The sequence below is a fragment of the Schistocerca nitens genome, chromosome 1 (assembly GCF_023898315.1).
Source record: "Schistocerca nitens isolate TAMUIC-IGC-003100 chromosome 1, iqSchNite1.1, whole genome shotgun sequence".
NCBI classification, from domain to species: domain Eukaryota; kingdom Metazoa; phylum Arthropoda; class Insecta; order Orthoptera; family Acrididae; genus Schistocerca; species Schistocerca nitens.
Window position 1 is genome coordinate 141099 of NC_064614.1, and position 27606 is coordinate 168704.

The following is a 27606-nucleotide window of genomic DNA, read 5'->3' on the forward strand; positions in this document are numbered from 1 at the left end:
GAAATAATAAAAGATCCACCATCCTATCCAGAAAGTGCACTGTAGCGTTAAATAATTACGAGACCATAAGGTAGAGAATCACCATTGTAAAGCCATGCCCACTGGGCGCAATTTCTCATGTGTTATTGTTGTAGGTTATAGAATTTGTGTGTTTAGGTTATAGAATTTATCGGAATAAATAAGATAGCGAAAAGAAAAAGATTGGTGGACTTTTCCTTCGAATTGTATGTTGTCATGATGTCCCGAATTTATAATGTGTGCGCCATTCATATTCAGTGCGGTGGCCACGTGTTGATAAAAGCCGTTAAATAAAAGACAAAAAGAAAATGTGGTATTGCCAGTGCGTAGTGAACAGTCAGAGTTCTGTAAATTACTGATAGTCAGATGTGCGTGTCCGTTGCGTATTATTCATACAGGAGGATAATTTGTAACTTAATTGAGAGTACGAGAGGTCATATTACTCGATAAATAAGAATGAATCCACTCGCTTGGCAGACCACTCATCTTGCAGGCCTGACTGCTTGATGCGATGAATAGAGATAATAAGGAAAGATTGGAGGCAAATAAGGAAAGATTGGAAGCGATGGATAGAGATAATAAGGAGAGAGATAGGGAGACTAAGGAAAGATTGGAAGCAAATAAGGAAAGATTGGAGGCAATGGATAAGGGAAATAAAGAGGCAATGAGGAAGCTACACACAGTTATCGATGAGCGTCTGTCTGCAGTTAATAATCGGTTAGATGAGGGGGAGAAGAATCTGGATGCGTTGAAGCAAGAATGTGATGCCGTGAAAGAAAAAGCCAATAATTTGGAGGTACGAATAAGTGCAATAGAGAGCGATATTACAGAAGGTAGGGATGTGTTCCCGGATGAGCGAAACAAAGAGATAGTGGAGGACTTACTTGCAGATAAACAAGGGGCATTAGACAGCGTGGAAGCTCAAGTCACCCGGCAGGAAGCGGCGCTAATAAACACAGGGATGAAGTTGCGGAGGTAGTGGTCAGAATGAATACGATTAGTGCAGATGTAGAAAAGATCAGTATAAGCGGCGAAACAGGCTCTGACAGTACGCAGCGAGAGGTTTATGCCGACCAGGAGGAGATACAATCACTATTACAGTTTAAAGAGGCACAATTAGAAACAAATAGGAAACATAGGGAAGAACTAGCACAGTTGCAATTATCGTGCAGAAGCGAAGGTGAAACACCACCAGGTAGACTGCAGAGGGAGAGTGAGATAAATTGAAAAAACGAAAATAGGCAGAAAGAGGAAGACGAACTCAGAGAGTTAGAAGAACGGTTGTGTCGGATAAAACAGGTAGCAAACCCAACTGGGTATAGTCCAAAATCGGAAAACATAAATGCGGAAGAAGAATGTAGGAGGCACTTCGTGTCGGTACAAACGTACACTTGTTTTCCGGATCCTGATAATTACCAACATCCATGCCTGTAGCTGTCTCAATTTCAAGATTCATTACCTTCATCGTGGGGACCGCTCCTCAAAATGAAGTTTGTGTGTAACCTTTTGAGGGACGAGGCTAGAGCGAAAATGCAGGAAGTTATTAAAGACTTAGTAGCTACGATTTATTTTGTGACAAGTATTTAAATGAATTCTGGTCGAAATGTAAGCAGGACCAGGTTAAGCAAAGCATACTGATGATGCCAAATTGTAACGAAGGTGGTATAAGAGATCCAGTGTCGTGCTATCCGGAAATGCTGAGACGAAATAGGTATTTGGATGTGCCATACGAAACTGGGGAGCTCATTAGGATCTGTATAACGAAGTTGCCAGTGAGACTGCGCAGAGATATAGTGATAGCAGGCAGAGGCTTAGACGATTCCGCGTCATTTCAGCACTTGTTACAGGAACTGGGTAATGAGAGCAATATTGTGAACGGAGACACGACTCATAGGTCAGACAGAGTCGAGGATAGGAACGGCAGAAACTAACAGAATGACAGGAGAGCATGGAATCAGAGGAATGACGGAAATGGAAGATGGCGAGGAAATAGGGGGCCTAATTCATGGGGATATCGACCGGCAAACCGGGAAAATAGAAGATGGGACAGAGATGGAAGAAGAAGGGAAAATGAAAATGATGGGCGAAGAGATGATAGGCAGTCATTGGGTTCACGACAGGACAATCACTGTCACAATGACGGAGGGACAAGAAGGTGACTACATGATAGGCGGGTTCAAACCAGGACTATTAATGATGTGAATATTAGGTATATCGATTACGGAAAACTAAGGGAGAATCTGTTAGAGGAGGTAGAAGATGTGGGGAGTGAAGTCCACCCAATAATTAGCGTAGAAATAAATAATATAATCGTACCTTGTGTCATCGACACAGGCAGTGTAATGAGTGTTTTGAGGGAAGATGTGTTTAAGTGTTGTAGCCTTATAAAACCATGGCCAACGTTGCCATTGCAAAGGACAACAGTGAGAGGGGCAGTTACAGGAAAGGGAATTGAGGTGAAGTTACAAGCGCAGGTAGACTTTGTGTGCCAGGCGAAGAGGTTTAGCACAGTGTTCATGATTGTGTCATCTCTAACTGTTGAAGGGATATTAGGCGTTAATTTTTTGAACCAATATAAAGCAGTCGTTAACATGAGAAATGGTTCGATGGAGTTGAAACGAGATTCGGAGGAAATTACATTAAGATTCGACGATTGCTTATATGCTAAAGATAACGCACACTTAGCATTATTTCTGGCGGTAAAGTCCGGTAGACAGGCACAGAATACGGGGTTCGAACAAGAGAAGAAGGAAATTCATAAATGTTCGGAGGAGGAGATCAGGGAGAAAATCTGGCATTTACGAGGGACCACGGTCTACGGGCAATTGCAGAAAATTTTATACGAGAATAGAAAGGTATTTAAACATGCTGCGGATGCAATAAGAAATTTTGTGTATAGATTCAAGGTCAGGCCTCATAAACAGTTTAGGGTACAAGTCTACCCGATACCTGTTGTGTAGAAAGAAAGAGTGGAAGCTGAGATCGAAAGCATGCTACAACAAGGGATTATCGAACCAGCATCCAGTCCGTACAACAGCCCTTTAGTTTGTGTTGAAAAAAAGGATAGGTCAATTAGATTAGTTTTGGACGCAAGAAGGATTAATAAGATAATAGAGCCAGAGACAGATCGGCCGCTGACACTTGACGAATTGCTACAAAAGTTCCACGGGATCAGAGTTCTCAGCTCAGTTGATTTGAGAATGAGTTTCTGGCAGGTGGAGTTAGATAGGGGGTGTAGAAAATACACTGCTTTCTTGTGCTACGGGAAATCGTATCAATTCCGGAAACTACCATTTGGGTTAAATGTATTATCCGCGGCATTTATCAGAGCGCTAAATACTGTCGTTCCTAATGAAATAAAAGATAAGGTAACACAGTACGTGGATGATGTCCTGATAGCAGAAAGAAACTGGGAAGACCACGATAGAACGTTAAGCATATTGCTCGGTGCACTGGAGAGACATGGAGTAACCGTGAATTTGGGAAAGTCAGAATTTGGACGGAAAGAAATCGAGTTTCTAGGTCACATTGTGACACCAGAGGGAATAAGACCAAATCCAGACAAACTCGAAGCAATCAGAGATTTTCCGGTGCCGAGAACAAAACGTCAGCTACGGGGTTATTTAGGATTAATCAATTTTTACAGGAGGTTCATTAAGATTGGAGGTGCAGCGACACCCAGACTATGTCAGCTGACTGGAAAGAAAACGGTATGGAATTGGGACCCTGTCGCGCAGGAAGAATATGAGGCGTTAAAGAAGGCACTGCTATCGGCACCTCTTCTCGGGCATCCAGACCTAGGGAAAGAGTTTTGTATGGCCACGGACAGTTCCCGTAGTGGACTTGGGGTAACATTGTTCCAAGAGCAAGAGCAAGGAGGAGAAGTAATACAACAACCTATTGCATTTGCGAGCCGAGTGCTTAGCAAAGCTGAGAGAAATTACACGGTAACTGAGCTTGAAGCTTTGGCAACAGTATGGGGTTTCAGTAAGTTTAGATACTATTTGTATGGGAGGCATACTAAAATCTATACTAACCACAAGTCACTACAGTTTCTGATGTCTGCCAAACTTAACCATAGACGACTCGCTAGGTGGGCACTCTATTTACAGGAGTTTCAGTTTTCGGTCATGTATATTCCTGGGCCACAGAATATAGTGGCAGATGCGTTGTCAAGGAACCCAGTAGGTCATGGTCAATGCTTTGATTAGGAGGTAAACGAGAACAGATATGACATATTGTATATGCAGGGCGTGCCGTTCGAGAAATACATAGGGGCGGTACTCACAAATATCGCGAAAGAGCAGGGTACAGACGCGTCATGGAGAATGGTGAAGGACAGAGTTAGAGCGAACTTAGATGCCAATATAGCGCGCTTTTATACAATTCAGAACGAGGTCCTTTTCTACCGTAGAAATCCGAACACACAGGACTGGGTGTTGTGTATACCAAATGAAATAGTCGACAAGTTGATCTGGTACACGCACCTAAGTTACGGGCATTACGGGGCAAGGAAATGCTGTAAGAAGTTAAGGGAATCAGTTTATTTCATTAGTATGGAGAGGAGGATCAAGAACGTGCTTGGTAGTTGCAAATTGTGCCAGAAGGCAAAATCGTTAACTATCTCATGCAAAGCACCGCTTTTTCCGATTGTGCCAGGTAGATTGAGGGAATTCGGAGCAACAGATTTGTTTGGCCCGCTACCTAAGTCAGTGCAAGGGTATAGATATGTTTTAGTAGCAGTGGAATTGGTGTCAGAGTATGTGACTTTTACCGCATTGAAACGTGCGACGGGAAGGACAGTGGCAGCAGCGATCGTTAAAAACTTTTTGCGAGAAGTAGGAACAGTAGAAAAGTTCATAGCTGACAATGGACCACAATATAGATCCAGACAATGGCTAACCACACTGAAGAGAAGAAGGATAAAACCGGTGTTCATATCCCGATACCATGCTGCAAGTAACCCCAGTGAAAGAGTGGTAAAAGAACTGGGAAAGTTGTGTAAGATCTATTGCCATAGGCAACATAGAAGTTGGAGTATTTTTCTCAAAGATTTTTAGGACATCCTCAATGAGCTACCACATAGAGCAACTGGTTTACCACCAATTACGGTACTAAAGAATGAACCACCACCAGATCGAGTCAGGGAGGTGGTAGATTTTCCGCGATCAGGAAAGCAGAGGCACACAGAAATTGTCAAGGTTGCGATAGAGCGTATTAACAAAGCAGCTAAGGATAGGCAGGAGAAGCAGAAAGGAAAGATCCGTAAGATCGAATTGGCAGTAGGAGACAAGGTTCTAATTAAAACTCATCGATTATCAAAGAAGCACAGATTCCTAACTAGCAAATTCTTTACGGTGTATAGTGGACCATTCAGAGTGAGGCGGATTGTCCATGAAAATGCTGTACTGATTGAGACGATCAAGGGAAAACAATCTCGTGGGCTTCATCACATTTCTAACATCAAATTATGGAAAAGTTAAGGATAGATAGAAAGTAGGCAATTTATGGTAGATAGTCAGTATATTTATTTGTGGTGTGTAACGTTGTGCAGGGTCAAATCGAACATGAGAATTTTCAGGCGGGATGTCAGGAAGTATGACGGAATAGACTGGTCGAATGAGTCATGAACAGGAGTCGACAGAGTGGTGTATGTACGTATTTTTTTGTCATATGAATAAGGATCAAGCAGAAACGACGTGATGATTAATGAGTGGATAAAGATGGTAGACAGAGAAGCGACGTGATAAATAATAGTGGATAAAGGTGATATTTAAGGAGAGAAGCGACGTGAAGCAGTGTAATTAATAAAGAGAGATTCGACGTGATGACACAGTGGTAAATAAAGGTGAGTAGAACTAATAATGTGGAGATGTCTTAGAGGTATGTTACAGAGAGGCCTGTGTATGCAGCAATCGATATTGATGCGAATGGCGAAGGAAGACCAGGAAATGATGGAGTAATCGACGGACGGAGAGCCGAAATACGAATGAAGAGATGAGGACAACTGCACAACGTGAAGGGACATAAAGGGAGTATGAGATCCAGATGGTGAACGTTGTGGAATACTGACGTAAGATGTAATATAAGTGTAAATCTAATTCTTACCATAAAATTTGCAACACGAAAAAAAAGTAATTTTTGTTGTTGTTGTTGAAGCCAGGTGCCAGTATAACTATTCAAAACGGTACCAAGAATGTGTACGGTTATTTTGCAGGATGAATAATTTGTGTATTTTTTGTTCTTAGATGAAATGTCGCAATTCTAAGTTGATATTTAGCAGGATGAATAATCGATAAAGTGAATGCAGAGGTAAGCCGATGGAGAGAGGTGCCAGAGTGAAAGGACGAATTCGGAGACTGGAATGCTATCTCCGAAACAGCTTCATGGGTTATGTGGTTGAATATAAGGGAGCAAAGGTATAGTATGTTGTCGTGACAGTGGTGGTGTTAAGGTTAGCTGACTTCTAGACCTATTCTGTTAGTGTATTGATGGATTGAATGAGAAGGGAAATGTGATGTCTGGTGAGTGAGAGTCGTAGAGTAGTGTGATCAATGCGCACACTCCTGTAATGGGGATGCTACCGATCCATAACTAAAACATTATTGAGCTTTATTGTTTGATTTGGAGGAACCTCGATGGCAGGCCAGGATCTGACATCATGTGGATAGTACATACATGTCCTAGAAATGTTGTTATATATAATAAAAAGGTAAAATATATAAAGAGATATTAATTTCTGTCTGTCACAAGCACAAAGGTGCATTGTATGTTGTAGATTTAGAGTCATCAGTTTCTAAAATGTTTATTGTGTTAGGATGTTAAAGTTGTTTACTATTTAACAACATGTGGTAGGTAATTGTGAGCTGTGTAGATTATTTCTTATTTTTTTGTTAGAACACTTTCAAGGGGTATTAATTTCAGTCTGTCACAAGCACAAAGGTTCATTGTATATTGTAGTTTTAGAATCAACAGTTTCTAATATTTTCACTGTGATAGGATGTTAGAGTAGTCTACTATTAGATATTGTAATTATGAGCTGTACAGGTTGTTTCTTATTCCCTTTTTTTTTTTGAAACGTTCATGTTTTGTATGAGGGACGACAGGTACAATCAATAGCACAAGTATGGGCTGTATATAGAATAGAGATAAATGTTGATGTTGTATGTGTAGAAAACAAGGGTGTATGATTTTATGTTTTTTTAGAACAAAGATTCTTTTATTACCAATGTATCTAATAGATCATACATGTAATCAATGAGTATTTAAATAATGTAAGAGTATCCATTTGTCTGTAATGTTGTGAGATGCACGGAAGGGTCTGACTGATTGGGTGTCGTAGCGCTGAGGTGCTACACAGAACGCGCCCATACTGCTAGCGGAGCCAAGCTCACGTCGGCATTGGAGAGGCGACAAAGCCGTGGCACTCCCCACTCCACTGCCGGTCGGGGTACACTCCACGCGCCCGCTACAGCAGGTCAACGGCCTGGGGCGACACGCACGTACCACTGGTCATTCATAAGTTCCGCCAGCCTTACGACTGGGGAAAGTATCCTGCGGAGGCAACAGCCGGTGGTTTCTTCTGCTTAACGGCTCGCACGGTGGCGCCACGGCAGAATGAATGACTCGCGGCAGAGTCCGGCGGGCTTTTTTTACCAGCAACTATTAACTAGTACTGGACTGTGGAGCCGTGAAACAAGATGACTGCTCGTATGTCTCCATAAGGTGGAAAGTGAAGGACTGGTGTTCCCACGTTGTGAGTGGTGGAAAAGATTTTGTCTTTAGCAGACAGGACGATTGTTTTGTTTTGTCTTGACCACTGACCGGTGGGATCCATAAGCTTTTGGCAGTGACTTGTAAAGTGTGCTTTGTGAATTGCATGTGGGACGCTTGGTATACTTAAAGAGGACAGTTGTCGTTTGGTGACTAATTATTGTATGAACGCAAGAAACTAAAGTGGGACATTGACATTTGCATTTGTAGTACGAGACATTTCTTTAATTAGTGGGGTAATAAGTGCTGGTTGTTGGAACTTACGACTTTTGATTACACCATGAACTGAAAGGACAGAACCGTGGGTAATAGTAGTTGTAGGGCCATTTCTGGAAGACCAGATTCGTGTGGATGGTACTCTGAGAGTGACTATGACATTTGTGTTTAATGTGAGATACAGTTTACTGTTCAGTGCGTGTTCAAAATGCCGATTTGAGTGACCTAAAGACTTTCGTCCGGGTAACCATGGGAGAGCTTTGACACCGAGACAGTGTTTCTAGGGAACCTGTCAGCAACTTTTTTGACCCCAAGAAAATCACAGAATGAAATGATTTCGTGTGATTCGCGGGATAGGGAATAATGTATTTGTACTTGTAATTGTGTAATTTTTTTTATGTTTCATTCCTGAAGGGACGGCAAGTCTAATTGTATTTCATTAACATTTGTGTTTAGAATAGTTAGTGTTTTTTTTGTTTGTTCTGGGTTATCAAGTTCACGTAGCATGTTTATTAGAATATTTGGTACAAAGATGCTTTAATTATTAACCAGTGGCGTAATACTAATGTAGGGGTTCTTGTTGCATTGGTCAGTAAAGTTGTCACATGGGACAAGAGTTTGCATTGCACAACAAATATCGGAATTAACTGATGCATTTTGACTTCGTGGACAGTAATGATCTTGTTGGTGTGTTGACTGAAGCCACTTATTTTCATTATCACAGTGTTGATATTTCACATTAAAGTGTAACGAAGGCTAGTCGAAATGCAAGTTCTTGTCATCCAAATGTGTAACAACAGAGAAATGAGCAGTAGAGTAAGATACGAGAGCTACTGGTGGATTCAAGCACTTATTGCTAACTATTTACTGCGTATATTGATCAAAGTTGATGGACTGACTAGCTCAGCAGCAGGTATTTGTACTGGTGGACAAGGATAAGGTTAAACTCACAGTCGAGTAGTGGTGGCAATTGCTTAAGTGATGATAGTTAAAGAGGTATGACATGATGTCTTAGATGAACTACATTACGTAACCAGTATGTAAATTGTGGTATATTTCATTGTTTTTCTTCTCAGTTTTATTTCTCTGTAGGTTTGATGTATATTTTAGAGTAATTGTATGGAGCCTGACATTCTACATATAACTAGTGAACACAATGTTTTTCTTTTGTTGATTTTGTTTTGTATTTAGACATGGACGTGTAAAGATTATTACAACGTAATTTATGGATGTCAGATTACTTGTTATGTGTTTGGACGGTGAGCTATATAAAATTATATGAGTACAATTAGTATTTTTTTATTTTGTTTTAGAATTATTGAAGTTTGGATTACTCCTAAAAATAACGGAGATCCTGGTAACTAAGCAAATTTTTATCTCGCCATTATTTTTTATTTGTATGATGTAATGTTTTATTTGTCATTAGGATTGATCTAAATTTGTATATGTACGTTACTCCGGATTGTGGAGAGTACAATAATGCAACAACTGTGTCAATAATTTGCTAAAGTAACAGCAATTGGTCGTCTATTTGAGGTCACCAGGGGCTAAGGTCTCCTCCTGGTTATTTTGATGACTTGCTACGTTTGTTGTAATACAGCTTTCTTAAAAAAAATGTTCAGAACTACCCTCGCATTGCAAGGGTAGTACCGTGCCATTTTTTTCTGCATGGGTAGCCAGTGGTGAAAGGGTACAGTACTGCCCGACATTGAAAATAGGTACAACATACTTCATTATTCTTGTCTGAACAACATATTTTTTGTAAAAATAACTCAATTTCAATTAATACAGTGAAGCCGGATACCAGTGTGGGAAAGAATTACAATTTATTTATTTAATTGATCACATGTGCACTCCCACAAAATAAATCCCTACATCCAGTTTGGTGAGATCTGTGAAATGAATGGATGTATGGTCATCTGCTAACCGCAGATAGTGAATGAGAATATATGATCATCTTTGAGACGATCCTTTGGCCACCTTTGGTGGAACCAAAGAGATGAAACTTACCGGAGCTCTGAGCGCCTGAAATGGGCTGACCAATACGGTAGCATGGTCTTCCCCCACCTCGGCAGAGGTGCGAGAGGACCTGAAGAATGGCCATGTTTCAGCACTCTGCCGCTGGATCTTGTCTGTTAAGACCTGTCTGAGTTGTGCTCCGTAAAGACAAAAGAGTGGAGACATGGTATGCATATGGAATATTTAAGAGTAGTTTGAAATAATAATTTCGCTGTTTCAGGAACTTTTGTGGGGAGAATTAAATGTCAGGCAGGTAATATTAATGGGATCGTAGTAATCTTCAGAAGTGACCAACGGTCACAATGAAACCACGTGTAGCAATAAGTTGAAATACTTCTGTGTGCTTAAGTTAAGCTGAATTACTAGCGTGTGTACTATAAGTTGAAATATTTAAGAAATAGCGTGTGCAGGACTTGAAGTTAGAGGCGAGTACTTCCACGTGGTGAGTACTGTGTGAGTCTAAATCTGTGTATGAGACAAAGGATAAAGAGAAGTACTCGTCCATGGTATCAGTTGAGGACTCGTGTGTGTGATGAATATCTTCCTAATATTACTTTGCGAGATATGTTTCCGTGTGATGCTTGATTCAAACTACAACACTCTGAGAGAGAAACAAGGTGAGTCAGCCGTCTATCCAGCAACGCCACTTGGCTTGCATTGCACAGGAAGACGTGCATATATCTCCAGAGTTCATAGTAGGAAAGTAGAATTACAAAGTGGAGCAGTGTCGTGTGAAACTGGGATAAATACTAATTGAAGTGGGAAAGCTGAAAGTGATAGTGTTGTGACTATTTATTGTATTGTATTCCATGTTATAGTGTGGTGTATGTCATGTAATTTGGGTATGTGTGGTTTGCATGGGAGAGTAGCAAGGTAGTTTCAAAAGATTAGTGGGTTATGCTTGTTCCTTCTGTACCACTAGATCTGGAGGAAAGTTTCGTGATGATGATTGTGAGAGTCGAAGTGTGAGAAATAATAAAAGATCCACCATCCTATCCAGAAAGTGCACTGTAGCGTTAAATGATTACGAGACCATAAGGTAGAGAATCACCATTGTAAAGCCATGCCCACTGGGCGGAATTTCTCATGTGTTATTGTTGTAGGTTATAGAATTTGTGTGTTTAGGTTATACAATTTATCGGAATAATTAAGATAGTGAAAAGAAAAAGATTGGTGGACTTTTCCTTCGAATTGTATGTTGTCATGATGTCCCGAATTTATAATGTGTGCGCCATTCATATTCAGTGCGGTGGCCACATGTTGATAAAAGCCGTTAAATAAAAGACAAAAAGAAAATGTGGTATTGCCAGTGCGTAGTGAACAGTCAGAGTTCTGTAAATTGCTGATAGTCAGATGTGCGTTTCCGTTGCGTATTATTCATACAGGAGGATAATTTGTAACTTAATTGAGAGTACGAGAGTTTATATTACTCGATAAATAAGAATGAAACCACTCGCTTGGCAGACCACTCATCTTGCAGGCCTGACTGCTTGATGCCACAGTATGAGCAAGGCATATGGGTGCCTCTCACTATGTATTGTTATCATTTATTATTTATTCAAGGTGTCCGATTTTCTCGGTGAGAAACCCATTCTCCTTACATCCATAACAAAAATCTATCAAAGGTCAAATCCCCAACACCATAATTGATCACATGTACGAGCTTTCTCCGTCACTTATCTTTTCTCACTGGTAGCCTATCATAATCGCGTCAAATAATAAACTGCACTTATAGTGACGTAATTCACGTCCTTTGATTTTGCAGGGGGGAAGGGACTGAAGACTTTATTTCAAGCAGTACGGTCATCACTTGTTCTCCAACACAGTCAGCACACACATCTTTGATATCACATTGCAGTCACCACGACGTCCGCGCTCCAACTGAATTAGTTCAAATCCTCGCCACCCCCTGGCCAGCGCGCGGAGACACTGGCTATGCCTGCCACGTGTGGCGGGGAGGGGGGGGGGCGAGCCCAGCGATCGCTCCCACATCGTAAACATGTTGTCGCTGGACACGCTGGAACTTGTCGAGTTTGACGTCACAGCAGCCCCTTGTCCGCCCGCCACGTGTATTCGTCGCCTCCACACGTTTCCTGCCAATACTATCTCCCTCCGAGCTGAGTCACACAACGGTCGGCCGTTTCCCTGCAACACTTTCAGCTCCACGTTCAAACCCGTCGATGCCGACCTAACACAGCCGTTCGCCATTCTGTCTCGTGCTCTGGTGTGATCATTGGGCACTAGACGTGTCTGCAGGTCTATATTGGGCTCGTATCATAGAAAGGAAAAGTTTTACGATTGGGGTAGAGATAGCTCAGCGTAAGGTGACCGGGGAGATGGATGTTTGTCTGACAGGACGGAAAAGTAAGCGATCTAAGGTTATTGCCCGTTTTTAAGTGCTGAACGTTCTAGTCTTAGGGGTGTGTGTGTGTTTATGTTCTCTCTCCCTCTCTCTCTCTCTCACCGATCATGGACTCTAGAACAATACTTTATGCATGATAGATTGGATGACTTGCTTAAAAATGTATCGAACTACGCAGTGCTACACTTTTGTCGGCAAAGTTTGCTCGACAGTGGAAACTGCCATGACTGTATAACAGCACCTTTGGACCGCACTAGAACGCCCGCTAATTGACTCGCTCTCGCGCGCGCGTAATAACTGTGTAATCGCTGCGCCGCCGCCCCGCTTACGTCACACACCCTCCATACACGCGACGGACATAGCCTTTAGTGAATACCTGGAAAATTACTCTTTATTTCACACATTACGGTCATGCAGTTGTGTCCCAACCGACTTCTTCATGCTCACACAGCGAAACTCCAGAGCGCAGCTGGCGTACATGCGGCCGGCTGAGCCTGCTCCCTGGCCCGCTGACGTCAAGCATACGCCCACGGCCAGTGCGACAGGTAGGCGGCGGCGAGCGGCGCCTGAGTGTCCCGCCACAAACGGTTGGCCGCGCCCGCGAGCACTTAACACCGGAAATGATGTTTCTTGTCGACCGCGTGCCGTACAAAGGACACGTTTGGCGCCAGATTTTGACCGACAGTGGATTCCACCATGACCATATAACAGCGCGTTTGCTCGTCGCGAGAACGCTCGCTAATTCACTCTCACCACCCCGCTATATTAAATAATTCCATTTACAATTTCATATACATATTCAAACGTGTTCAACTCCCTAATTTCAACTACTTTTCGAGGACCAGACCACCACCTCCGACTCCTCCTAGGAACCAGCGCCAAGTTTGAAATCTGCCAGTAAACAAAGCTCACTTGCACTTCCGCCACCAACCTAAGAAAATTGTTTCAAACTAAGCCACCAGCACTCAACCTCTTCCTGCACGTTTCTGGTAAATGGACTCACCCTGCACTACGTCCACGAATTTACTTTATTTAGGAATGGATGCTGCTGTTATACGTATCTGTTTGCTTGTAGGATGTACCGGCTGCTAATAACTATAATTTTTTATATAGACCTGATGGAGTAATAGTATTATTTCTGACTCAAGATCTGGTGTGATCATTGGGCACTAGACGTGGAGGCAGCTTTCACATGTGTCGGCTGTCATGAGCGCTCGGAAGATGAACTTGGCACGTGCGCGAGGTCTGCCTTGGAGCGTAATCTAAGGCGCATAGGCGATATCAATTTCTCCGGTGATAGGTGGAGCCAAAAGTGTTGCAGGGAAACGGCCGACCGTTGTGTGATTGAGCTCGGAGGGAGACAGTTTTGGCAGGAAACGTGTGGAGGCGACGAGTACACGTGGTGGGCGGACAAGGGGCCGCTGTGACGTTAAACTCGACAAGTTCCAGCGTGTCCAGCGAAAACATGTTTACGATGTGGGAGCGATCGCTGGGCTCGCCCCCCCCCCCCCCGCCTCACGTGGCAGGCATAGCCAGTGTCTCCGCGTGCTGGCCAGGGGGTGGCGAGGATTTGAACTAATTCAGTTGGAGCGCGGACGTCGTGGTGACTGCAATGTGATATCAAAGTTGTGTGTGCTGACTGTGTTGGAGAACAAGTGATGACCGTACTGCTTGAAATAAAGTCTTCAGTCCCTTCCTCCCTGCAAAATCAAAGGACGTGAATTACGTCACTATAAGTGCAGTTTATTATTTGACGCGATTATGATAGGCTACCAGTGAGAAAAGATAGGTGACGGAGAAAGCTCGTACATGTGATCAATTATGGTGTTGGGGATTTGACCTTTGATAGATTTCTGTTATGGATGTAAGGAGAATGGGTTTCTCACCGAGAAAATCGGACATCTTGAATAAATAATAAATGATAATAATACATAGAAGTACAGTTTTGGAGAGAATATCGTGTTGGAATTTGAATTTGACGCAATTTTCTAGTGGAGGTAGGCCTATAATAATAAATGACAATGAATGATGATAAATGATAATAAATGACAATGAATGATAATGAATATTACTAACTGATAATCAATAATAATAAACAAAAGTAAGGTTTTGCAGCCATTATTGTGTAGGAATTTGAATTGGGAGGGAGTTTTCTAGTGGAGGCAGGTCAATAATAATAAATAATAATAAATTATAATAAAAAATAATGAATGTTAATAAATGATAGTGCATGATAATGAATGATGATGAATGTTAATGAATGATAATCAATAATAATAAAGAAAAGTACGGTTTTTTGCATGCATTATCCTGTTGGATTCAAAATTCCCACCATATTTTCTTCTGGACGCTTAGGTTAGTGGACATAGCACAATTGGGCTATTTTCCTGCCAAAATTCAAACTTCCTGCCATTTTTTCTGAAGGTTAGGTTGGTGGGCATAGCACAATTTGCCATATTTTCCCGCCAAAATCCGCCATCTTTGGATGACGTCATGCGATGTTGCCAAGTCTACATGCCTCCATCTTGAATAAATTTGGCATCAATGCAGTTCGGCATGCTACATACTTCGTCCCCCTACTGCTGCAGTCATGGACTGTGCGGCTGGTCCTGGCGGAGGTTCGATCCTCCCTTGGGCATGGGAGTGTGTGTTTGTCCTTAGGATAATTTAGGATAAGTAGAATGTAAGCTTATGGACTGATGACCTTAGCAGATAAGTCCCATAAGATTTCACACACATTTACACACAAACTTGCTTCCCTGCCATTCTGTGGCTCTGTGTCGGGCAAGATAAGCCGCCTGTTGGAAAGACACAATATCAAATCAATCTTCAGGCCTCCAACGAAAATCCGTCAATTACTGAGACCACTTAAAGACGCAGTAGGTCTCAGAACACCTGGAGTCTACGAAATAGCTTGTGAGTGTGGCCAGAAGTACATCGGACAAACAGTGCGCACTGTGGACCAACCCAGGAAAGAACATGAGAGGTATTATCGCCTACGCTATCCAGAGAAACCTGCGTTAGCTGAGCATGCATTAGAAAACGGTCACCACATAAAATTTGACGATACCTCTGTCGTGGCTCGCACTAATGGCTTCTGGGACTGTTTAATAAAGGAAGCTATTGAAATAAAAATTACCGCAAACACCCTGAATAGAGACGGTGGCTTGCAGCTCAGTGCTGCGTGGGATCCAGCGATCGCGCGATTGAAGAGGGAACGTCGAACGCCGCCTCAAAACATGCGCATATATGTCAATGTCACGGGCACCAGTGACGTCACAGCCGGCAGCTAGCGTATATAAGGGCGCACCAACAACCCACTGGCAGTCATTCACTTGACAATGGCCAAGGAGTGCTTGGGCGAAAGCTCGTGTAGTTTTAAGCAATTGACGCGGTTGGAAACCCAAGAACATTTTACTCTATACACACATTGTTTCATAACACTTCACTCACTACACACACACACACACACACACTCACACACACACACACACACACACACACACACACTCACACACACACACACACACACACACACACGCATACACACACACACACACACACACACACACACACACACACTAATGATCTCAGAGCCATTCTCTGTAGCACAACTTTCCATTTGCTAACCTGAAAAACTGTGTCAGTATCCCTCCTTAATGAGTGAGATGTTGAGCACAGAAAGAGGAAGAGGTGTTAGTATTGTGCTATGCATAACTTGGGGGTAAACATTTCTAGAAAGGAAAAAAGAAGGAAAACAACATAAAGTGAAAGTGTTATGTGGAATGTTGGCTATTTTATAATCATTATTATTATTATTTATTTGTATAACATTTCTTTTTATCAAACCCCTATTCTGTTTTAGCTAAGTTATCCGTCAATGTATAAAATGTATTGCATACCAGGTACTTTTTAGCTGTCTTTTTAAATAAGTTATTTTTGCAATTTCTTTAATCTCTTTTGGTAATTTATTGTACAGTTTTATTCCTTGGTAGAAAATGCTGTTTTGAGTTTTATGTTTATTTTTTCTTGGTAAATGTAACTTGAATCTATCTCTTGTTGCATGGTCATAGACAGAGCTGTTTGTGCAGTAATTATCAATGTTATTTTTGATGTTTAAAACTGACTTGTAAATGTATTCACATGGAGCAGTTAAAATCTCCAGTGTTTTGAACAGATCTTTACAATGAGCTTGACAAGTATTTTTGGTTATTATTCTTATGGCTCTTTTCTGGAGTCTGAAAATTGTGTCCATATTCTGTGCATTTGTTCCCCAAAAAAGAATGCCATATCTAAGAATTGATTGTACATATGAATAATATGTAACTTAAAGACACTGCATGTTACACACTGAAGATAGGATTCTAAAGGCATAACATACTGATGACATTCTGCTGCAAGTACCTTTGTGTGCTCACACCACTTCAACTGAGAATCAATATTGATTCCTCGAAATTTTGCATTTATTACACAGTCTATAGAGGTGTCATCTACAGTTAATTTAACATTATCATTTTTCCTCTTGAAACTGAAATTCATGGAGTTGCTGGAAAAAATAGAACACTATGATATCAGAGGATTTTCAAACAATGGGATTGCTACATTCCTAACCAATCAGATGCAGAGAGTCAGCATGAAATACACTAACAGACAAACCAACTCAATAACCGAAATCCTATCGAGTAATAAAACTGTAAAGCAAGGTGAACCACAGGGATCAGAATTGGGACCTCTACTGTTCCTCCTGTATGTTAATGCCATGAGCCTGAATATAGATGCACACAAAACAATAATATTTGCTGACAACACTGCGAGGTGCCGGGCTAGCAGTGTATTTAACACTAAATTCGTCTAGAATCTTCATATATAAATGATGCTCTAAGCCCCCCCCCTTCCCCTATTCTAACTCCGACGTTTACTGTTGCACTTGGATTAAAAAGAAACGCAAACTGTCTGTAATCGACCCTGCAAGTGGAGTAGAAAAGAGTTTGCATCTGCAATAATTTAACTTGATAAATAAGTTAAATAAAGGAAAGTTTCATGATCATAGTGAGAAATGAAAGCATTGCTCTACCGATTAACTAATGACAGTTCTGTCCAAAATAACAATATGATTTATTATGACTAAACTCAAAATAATAAACAAAACACATGAAACATTTACAATACATCAAATTGGCTCAAATTGGATACTCAAATAAATGCTGTGAAGGTGAAGTTGTCCATAAACTAGATTGTGACATTTAAGACGAAGTGGTATGTGGAGCCAATTCCTTGCAACTCAAATCTTAAGAGAAACACACAGCCAACCCAACATTAATTGCTGCTACAGTAGTGAGAACTCAGACAATGAACATCCAAGACAGAAGAAAGTTAGAAAAGACGAACAGGCCCGCTCTGCTGAGCTATGATTATCACCTAGCAAAATTGCCTGCTTTCCCGGTGCTGCGGACATACATTACCAAGCTGTCTTCTTAACTACAAGGACACGATCTGGCGTACCGGAGGCGATGGCTGGTTGCTTCGATGTCCCATCGTGGTGATGATAATGTCGCGAGTATAGCCCGAAACAAATTGTCCTGGTCTGGTTGTTCCAGACTAAAGACTTCCTAGCAATACAAATGACCCTCTGAGGGAGACGAAGAAGACCCGCCACACAGTCACTGACAGTACAGTGATTGATTTTAACAAGCGAAGTCAAACAGTAACTCCGATACAGTCAACTTTAGTCAAAACTGCTCGAGATGGACAACATAGGCCGCTTGTACGCAGAACGCTCAATTGCCAACAGTACTCGGAAAGTTACGTTGAAGTCGAAACTTCAGCAACTTCATCAAACAGTTTCAATTAAATAAAAGTATATTAGACAGCCAACGGAAGGCAGGCTCTCCAGAGCAGCGAGAGCTCAGACTTGTAACCTACTCCGACTCTCTCAAGAGCATCTGTACAAGCCGAACACAGAACAATCCCGCCCCCACGACAGTGGCCATGGTTAAACGTTCCAATCAGCAACTCCAAAACCGGCGGAAAATTCCACTCTATTGCCGAAGCACTACTAGTCCACCAATGGAGATTCATGGCGCCAATTTTGCTACATCATGGAGCTATGCCCTGAGCAAGCCAACCAGAGTCACGATTTTGCAGAAAACGCGGGAATTTGCCCACCAAGACTGCCTGGGAACACAAGTCATTCCCACGCCTCGCTGGTAGCCCACCAGAAAGTGTTTTCACTAAGTTTCTGCGAAATAACGGAATCTCTAGCCTAGCCGCTCCTTCTGGCCCCTTTCGGCGTGTCGCTCCCACTCTTATGACAATGTCGGCGTCTGGAAAGCATCCACTCGACTCCCTCACACCCGTCGGCTTAACCCTTTCAAGCTCAGCACAACTCGCCTGTCACCGGACCACCCGGGTGATGAGAGAAGCTGCGTGGGAAGTCCGCATGTGAAGGAATAGCAATTTTTCGCCGCATGCAATTGGAGAGGAAAATCGAATTACTCAGACTAAGATAGAAATATGAGAGGGGGCTCATGCCACCCCTCAACACAACTGTACTCCTCAAAGGGGAGAATACAGAGGCTGTGCAAAAAGCTGTGAACTAGGCAACTGAACAACTCAGCAACTGGGCTAAAATCAAAAAATTAACTATCAACACAAAAAAGACAGGTTCCATGAACTTTCACACAACACAAAATACAAGTTCATTTCAGTCACTTGTCACTGTAAATAATGGACACTGTTTTCAAATTCCTATGTGTGATGGTTCAAGATAAACTGAAAGGGAATACACATACAGGAAAAGTAAATGCCAGAATTAGTACTGACTGTCATGCATTGAGTGTGCTGAAATCATGTGCTAGCCTGAAAACATTAAGCAGTGCATACTACACTTACATACAAGCCCACCTAAAATATGATGTGATATTCTGGGGAAATTTTCCAACTGCTCTGAGCACATTCAAAATCCAGAAGAGAGAAATGAGGATTATTAATGGAAACAAACCCAGAGATCCTGCAAACCCATTTTCAGAAAGTTGGAAATCCTTACACTGCCTTGCCTACACATTCTCGAGACTCTAAAATTTTTCAGAAACCCCATAGTGCCAACTGAGTCAAGATTAGTAAAAAATAATGAAATACATAAACACAACACCAGGAAAAACTCAAATTTGCGTGTTTTATGTACAAACACTCAACTGTGTAAAAAGGGAGCTTTCCACATGGGCCTCCAACTGTTCAACAATCTTCCCACTAGTATTAAGTCCATAGAAGACAAAATAAAATTTAGCAAAATCGTGAAGTCATATTTGTTGTGTCTCTGTTTTTACTCTATAAATTAATACTTAGAACAGTAATCTTGCTATTTATGTTAAATTGAAAACATTGAGCAATTGGAGTGAAGTAAACTTAACCAATCTTTGCAATATAATATTTTAGGATACTATATGTTAATATATGTTAACAATGTTGACTGATATTTTCCGACATCTGCAACACACTGTGAACCATCAGATCACATGGAATAAGTAAATAAATATAAATAAATAAATATTTATGTTCAATGTCACTTTATTGCCTATTGACCAATCGTAAACTTCCTTGAGAGTTTCATTTGCTTTCTTGGCAAGGAGTTCTCTTGTTTTCTCAGTGACTATAATATTGCTGTCATCAGCAAAGAGAATTTTTTCACCTTGAGTAACGCTACTGGGAAAGTCATTGATGTATATCAGGAATAGTATTGGTCCTAATATGCTACCTTGCAGGACCCCTATATTAATGTATTTTGGTTCTGATAAGTGTTTTACTAAATGTTTAGATCTATTTGAAGCATGTGTTATCTCTACTCTTTGTGTGCTGCCTGTTAGGGATGATCAAAACCAGTCATTAGTTACTCCTCTTCTTCCTAATGCTCCTAATTTATTTAATAGAATCTTGTAGTCTACTGTGTCAAATGCCTTAGAAAGATCCAAAAATATGTCTGTGAACACTCAACTTTATCAAGAGCATCAAGTACAACTTTTGTGAATTTTACAATGGCTGACTCCGTATTTTTGCCACTTCGGAAACCATACTGTGATTAGCTTAAAAGATTGTATTTATTCAGGTAATTCATTAGTCTGTATTTCATAATTGCTCCTATTATTTTTGAGAATGGTGACAGCAGGGAAATGGGCTGGTAATTTTGTATGTCTTAAGCAAAGGTACAACTTTTGCCTGTTTGAACTGCTCTGTCCCTGATGTGAAGAATTCATTTATTATATTTGTTAAGGGGCCTTTTTTAAGTGTCAGTACACACATTGGTACTTCATCTAAGCCTACTGACTTTTTATTTTTTAGTTTTTGAACAGTTTTATTGACTTCATTCTCTGTGGTTGGAAGCAACATCATTGTATTTAGTGCAAAATTATTTAAAGGTGTTATATTTGTTTTGGGGAATTTTTTGCTGTAACTTCTCTGCAATACTTGAAAAATGCTCGTTTATATATTTTGCTAAGTGTTGTGGATCATTTATTACCTTATCCTTCTCCCTTAGCAGTATGTTATTCTACGTTTGTTTGCCTCTCCCCATTTCCTTTTTTATAACATCTCAGACTACTTTGCTTTTATTCTGTGCATTATATATTATTTTGTCATTAAATGAGTTTTTTGCAGCAGTCAGCACCTTCCTGCTGTTACCCATCTGTTTTGTGAGATGTTGATACAGACATACCTACTTTTGGAAATGCCTTTTCAAAGTTCAATTTAAACAATGTGGATAATTTAGAGAATTTCATATTCACATTGGTTTCCTTATACACTTCATCCCAGCTTTGTTTTTCTAGTTCTTTTCAAAAATCTTTTATTTTGATTTATGATAGAGGTCGTTTGTAGGCTTGTAGTTTAGGGAATGATTCGATGCCTGATTTTAGTGTTGTTATTTGACAAAGATGGTCTGATAGTCCGATATCTTTTACAGCTACATCACATTTTTCCCTGTCCATATTTGTGGCCACATGGTCAGTTACTGATGAAGTTGTTGTAGTAACCCTTGTTGCACTATATTTTACTGTACCTGCATTTTCCACCCTTTTGTGTATCTCTGCAGGATATATCTTCCTAATGCTACTCATTACATTGTTTTCATCCGTTTTTATGTGATTTGATGCTCACAGTTTATTTCACAAGTATTTTTCACAACACGTGATTTGAGTAGATCCTTGTGTCTCCATATTCATTGAGAGGAACTAAGTTTTTATCCTTTCTCAAGCGTTCATTGCTTCCTTTATGTTTCATGTGATGCTAACTTTCATTGTTTCGTGTGAACAGTATTGGGATCACAGGTGAGGAGGACTGATGCTTGTGCATGTGTGTGTGTAAAAATGACATAGACAGGTAGAGTGAGACAGAGACAGTGGCAGAGAGAGCTGTAAAGAGTGGAGGGTTGGAGTGGGATTGAGATAACAGATGTTTTTGGATATTGAGTGTGTTTAATTAACGTGTGAGGAAGTGTCTTTGTATAGTTCATCGACTGTTCCACACAGGTTTTTGTCACACAGTACTCTGTTTTCATTCAAGGCTTTCTTTCCTCATATAATTAATTTTTGTATGTGACCGTTCTCGATAGACACTATTGCTTTCGCTGAGGATCTTAAGATCAGTCTCATTGTTGTTTGGGTGGTGGTTTTCTTGTATAAATATATCTGCAAAAATGGAGTGTCTACCTTGACTTTTTAAGACTCTGAGGTGTTGAGAATATCTCGTTTTCAAAGATTGCATGATTAGCCTTTGTAAACAGACTGGGACAGACTAGCATGAACTACATGTTAATCGGTAGATTCAAGATTTGGAAAATTTGTCTGTTGATGTCTACTTGGATTTAGGATTTTTCTATACTGTGTTGTTTGTGTACAGTTACGTTCATAGCCCTTATTTCTTAAAATGATCACCGCATTGTAGACTTTTCGTTGCTGTATGTTAGTATGTGTGCTTTGTAAGATGTTCCTGATTTCCTATGTTTGTCAAATGTTTGTGTTCCTCGTTATCTGTCGTGGCTGGTTTGTTCTTTTTTAATTTGCTTCTTTATTTTGTTGTTCAGTTTGTTTATTATTTGTACGTTGTACCCATTGTCTCTGGTATATGGTGTACTGTGTTTAGTTCGTATGTGTATTTGAGTTTGTCCAGGGGAATACTATGGAGTCTATGTAGCATGTTTCTTAAACTTTGGAGTTTGTGTGTTGGAGGGTGGTCGGAAAGTTTGTAAATTGTTGTAATTGTGGCTGTTGGTTTTCTGAATATTACAAGATTACGTTTGTTGTTGATTCTGTGTATAGTGTTGTCACACAAAGTAAGTTACATGTCTGCTTCTGTCTCATTGATAAGTTTTATTTCTGAATGAACTGCATTTATGTGAATGCGTAGTTGTTTTATCTGTGTGTCTGTTTTGTCTATCAATCAAATGATGTCGCCCACATAGTGATGTACGTGTATAAGGTTGAACTACTTTGGATATATAATTTCTTTGAATATTTCCTGGTCAGTGTAGTTCAGAAATATGTTTGCAAGCAGACCACTGATGGGTGACCCCATTGGTGAGCTATCTTTTTGTGTCTAGAACGCCTTGCTGAAAGCAAAGTATTTCAGTTCTGTTAGAGCCATTAGGATGGCTTTAATTTCACCCATGTGGACATTTCTTACATTCCTTTCTTTCTGCAGCTGTTCTTCAGTAATACTGATTGTATCTCCCTCTGGAATACATGTGTAAATAGATGTGGTATGAATTAGTCGCAGGTTTGCTGTTGTTCGAATATTTATGTGCTATTTTTTATCAGTTCATTTGTGTTTTGTTTTCATGAAAGTACAATTTCGAAGTACTGTATGAATGTGTCTAACTACGTGGTAAGATGGCACGTATTTGAAGTTAATTACTGGTCTAATTGGACAGTTATAGTTACGTATCTTGGGAAATGATTTGTGTTTTATTTGATGCGAGCATTTATAATGGTAAGTTTGAGGATTCTTCGAAGTTTCTGTATGTTTCTTTGGTATCTCACTGTGGGATCACCGATTAATTTAATGATATTTTTCTCTTCTATGACTTCTTCTGTTTTGCTGATATGTTCTGCGTCACTCATAAGTGTGGTGTTGTTTTACAGATGTTTCTGCCTCCCATGGATTCCCTTCTGCAGTGGGAAATGAAGCGTCTAGTGTATGCGATCCTGATATCCACAAGCACTAATTGTCCGGTTGGCTGAAGCTGCAGACATTATTCGTGAGACACCTGGTTGCCGTGTTACACAACCATTAGCGAGCAGATGGCAGTTGTACATTAATGTAAGTGAACTATCTTTTCAGCAACATCTCCAAAACAGTAATCATCACATGCCAGTGTCAGCTCTGTCCCGGAAGAACTCTAGCGTCAAAACCTTCCTGGTGGGAAAATGGTGACACTTATGTCACATAAAAATGTGTTTCTTCTTCTCTTCGCTGAACACGCTAAAATTTTGTACACATAGTTTTGTTCGAAACTGTATAGCACAGGAGTCAGTAACACTTCGAAATGAAGTGGTTGGCTGGTAATAGATCACAATGGACAGCGGTGAACCAACAGAAAAATTGATAATGAAAACAACACCAGAAATTATCTAGCGAACATTGGAAATTACAGAAGATATAAAATTTGATATCGGAATGGGGTTTTGAACTTTATTCCTCGAATTAGTGCACAGTCAACAGTCGTTACGTCTTAAACATGAAGTGGTGAGTAACAGTAATATACTTACCTACAATGTAGAAATAAGATGAATTGTTTTCGTTAAAGATTCGTGCCGTTTCAGTCCAGCTGTTACGATAGAGGGAGTACAGTGCGTTGGCGAGACCGAACATCTCTGATGCCTTTGGATGTTGCTCCTCGCATAGCGCACTAAAGTCGTCATGAAAGGACAGGAACTGCGTTTGATATGCCAGTAGCCGATGATTCAACAGCGGCCGCCTGTAACATGTAAACTTCATTTTTAAAAATTAAAAACCAATAAAATCAGCATGGCAAATCATGTATAAAAATATCTGGAATGGGTTTTCACTCAACGGTGGAGTGTACGCCGATTTCAAACTCCCTGGCATATAAAAGCTATGTGCTAGACTGGAACACGAATTGAGCACCTTTGCTTTTTTTAACTGAAAGTCTTTTGTTGTGATAAATTACAAAAATAACATAAAATGACTTTAAAGATTTCTTGCACAACAGTTTCTCTGTTCTGTGCTGACATATAGTTTGAAATGATTTTACAATAGATGAAATTCCAGTAATTACTAAGATCAACGGGACGTTAAAGCTTAATCTTTCCCTCTTTTTAGAATTTAAACTTCAGAACTGCTATTTCTGAAGAATACATATCAAGCTTTAAATAATAATTAAACATGCGTTACAAGAAATCGAACATATTTTATATCTGTTAGTGATGTTAATGACTTGTTCAGGTTTTTAACAGGTGAAGGAAGTTTGCCCAATTTGCGATATCTAAGCTGTGTGCACAATAGAACTAAAAGTTGGACTACAGCTCACACTGAGTCACCCAGACAGGACTCACGACCCACCCTCACAGTTTTTGCTGCTTCCAGTATCTCATCTCCTGCTTTCCACACTTCACTTAAGATGCCCTCTACTTGTTCCGGGACCAACACTTCCGAAAGAAAGTATTCTGCAGGAAAGTGAGACATTTTCCTAAGTGAATTGTTTCACTCTACAGCAGAGCATGCACTGATGCGAAACTTCTGACACAGCCAGTTAGTTCCAAACCAGCAAAAATTCCTCTACAGAGCGACAATTAATTCAGAAAACAATCCTCCAGGTTTTGGCTAAGGCTGTACTGCAATATCATTTCTGTCCGAAGTGCTAATTTCTTAAGGTGTAAAGGAGAACTACTGTGAAGTTTGCAAAGCAGCAGAGCGAAGTGGAGGCAAAATTGTGAGGGCTTGTCGCCAGTCGTACCTGAGTAGCACAGTTGGGGAGTATTTGCCCGCAAAACTCAAAGGTCCTTGGTTCCAGTCCTGGGCTGTCACACGGTTTTAATCTGCCATCAAGTTTCTTATCTGGATTAACAATGAGTCTGCCAGAAGAAAACCATTTCTCAAGAATAGAAGGTCCTGTAAATAGAACTCTCAGAGACACATGACGTCTAATCGATAAACGTGAATGTATGAAACAGTTCCACTTATCTTTATTTATTTATTTATTTATCCAGTCCCTTGTAGCAGATCCAGCGGTTAAGGCCAGCACGATTTGATCACTTGAGGTACATCAAGTCAGTCTTTGCATCTACTGAAAAAGTGTACTTATTTTAGGGTAAGGCTTTTGTTTTATTCGCTTAAACTATTGCCAGTGGATATATTTTGACGTGGTGAAAATCACTTCCCCACTGCCCTGCCCGATTCAGGACCTTTCCACACGTAAATCAACCAGCGACCACATCAGACAGTTGAAGATCACCACTGGGAACGAGGATGTTGGGGAATCCTTTCATATCTTGCCACTCCCGCCACCATGTGCTCCAGCTTTAAGGAGGGGAGGGTTGTGCCATGCAGCCCCAACACCTATAGCGATGTGTTATTCACAGCATCTGAATCACATATGTCTCTCTCCTCCATTGCTGGGAAACTGGAAGACGTCAGCGCAGAAGAGGGCGTGAGAGCAGCGGCAAACAGGGATATAACAGCACATGCGGCAAGCAGAGAGGATGTGACATGCTGGCAGCAGTGTGGAGATTGGAGGTGTGGCTTTAAACAGGACGTGTGACCTATCTGTTGGATCAAATATAGGTGGAAGTTGGCAGGCTAGCCTGTGAAGTGTTATTGGGTGTCGTCACGGCGATAGTGGGAGAAAGAGAGCGTCGCCCCACTCTGCATTGCTGCCAAATTTATTCAAGATGGCGGATCCAAGATGGTGGCGATAGAAGTGGCAATATCACACTGTCATGGTGGGAGGTTCAAATTTTGGCTGGAAAATAGGTTGATGGGGCTACCTCCACTAACCTAACATCCTCCCATCCCCTCCCTGCCCTCCCCAAAAGAATGGTGGGAAGTTCAAATTTTGGCAGAAAAAAGGTCACTTGGGCTACCTACACTAACCTGAGAAAATGGTAGGGAAAAAGTCATTTGGGCTACCTCCACTAACCTATGTCACCAGACCGCCACCTCTTCCTTGGAATTGGTGGGATAACGACTCAGCCTGTGCTGGGCTGCTGGATAGGAAGGACTGTACTTTATTTATTTTGGAACAATTTATTTAGGGTTGGCTTCCACATAGTTTAATTATTACACTGATACAAAACACTCCCTCTGTCGTGCTTGGGGTCACCATACACAGCCTACAGAGCTGCGAACTACTCGTTAATCAGCGAAATAATTCCATACACTGATGCACAGACACAAAAACAACTCGTAAATGACCAAAATAATGGACTGCACAGCGTACACGCCCGCAAACTACTTGTAAATCACCGAAATAATGCAGTTCATTGATGTGCAGATACAGAAACTGCTCGTAAATTGTCAAAATAATGCATGTCAAATACCCTTCAAACACACTCACTAATTATAAACCGTCGAAATAATGCATACAGTTTATTTAGGGACTGATTCCATATAGTTTATTTATTGCACTGATACAAAACACTCACCCTGGAGTGCTTGGGGTCACAGTAAACAGACCTGCAAACTACTCGTAAATCACCAAAATAATGCAGAACTGATGTGAAGAGACGCAAAGAACTCGTAAATTGTCAAAATAATGCATGTAAAAGGCTCTGCAAACATGCTTGCTAATCGTCAACTGTATATATAACGCATTGCACAGCCGGTACACCTGTTCAGGAAATAATGCTATAGACACAAAAACAGCTCGTAAATTGTCAAAAGATAATGCGATTGTAACGCTATGCAAACACGCTTACAATGCTTAAACAGCCAAAAACAGTGCAGTGCACAAACACTCATTGCAGGTAAAAAACGCTTTCAAACTATCGTCAACCGCAACGTATCAGCAAACTGCCCCCCCACCCCTCCCCGCCCCCTACAGAACTCAAAGATGCACACACTGGGCGGCGTGCTTACGCTGGTCCCACGTGCGAGACGCCTTCGGGCCACGCGCACATGTTTACCGTTGCTGGCGCGATACCTCCCTACCTGCGGTCCAGTGAAGGCCTAATTGCTGAGCAACTCACCATCGTAGGTGCAGATAAGAGGTT

The 27606-nt window shown here is 41.0% G+C and overlaps 1 protein-coding gene across 1 annotated transcript in view; it reads right to left on the reverse strand.

Annotated features, from left to right (window-relative positions):
• LOC126234386 (uncharacterized) overlaps positions 1-27606 on the reverse strand; it is a gene marked incomplete at its 3' end in the record, with an annotated part of 230476 nt that overhangs the window by 62018 nt on the left and 140852 nt on the right. The window contains exon 6 of the mRNA XM_049943077.1: positions 24145-24353. Coding sequence (XP_049799034.1) covers positions 24145-24353 — 209 coding nt within the window. The remainder of the gene's footprint in view (positions 1-24144; positions 24354-27606) is intronic.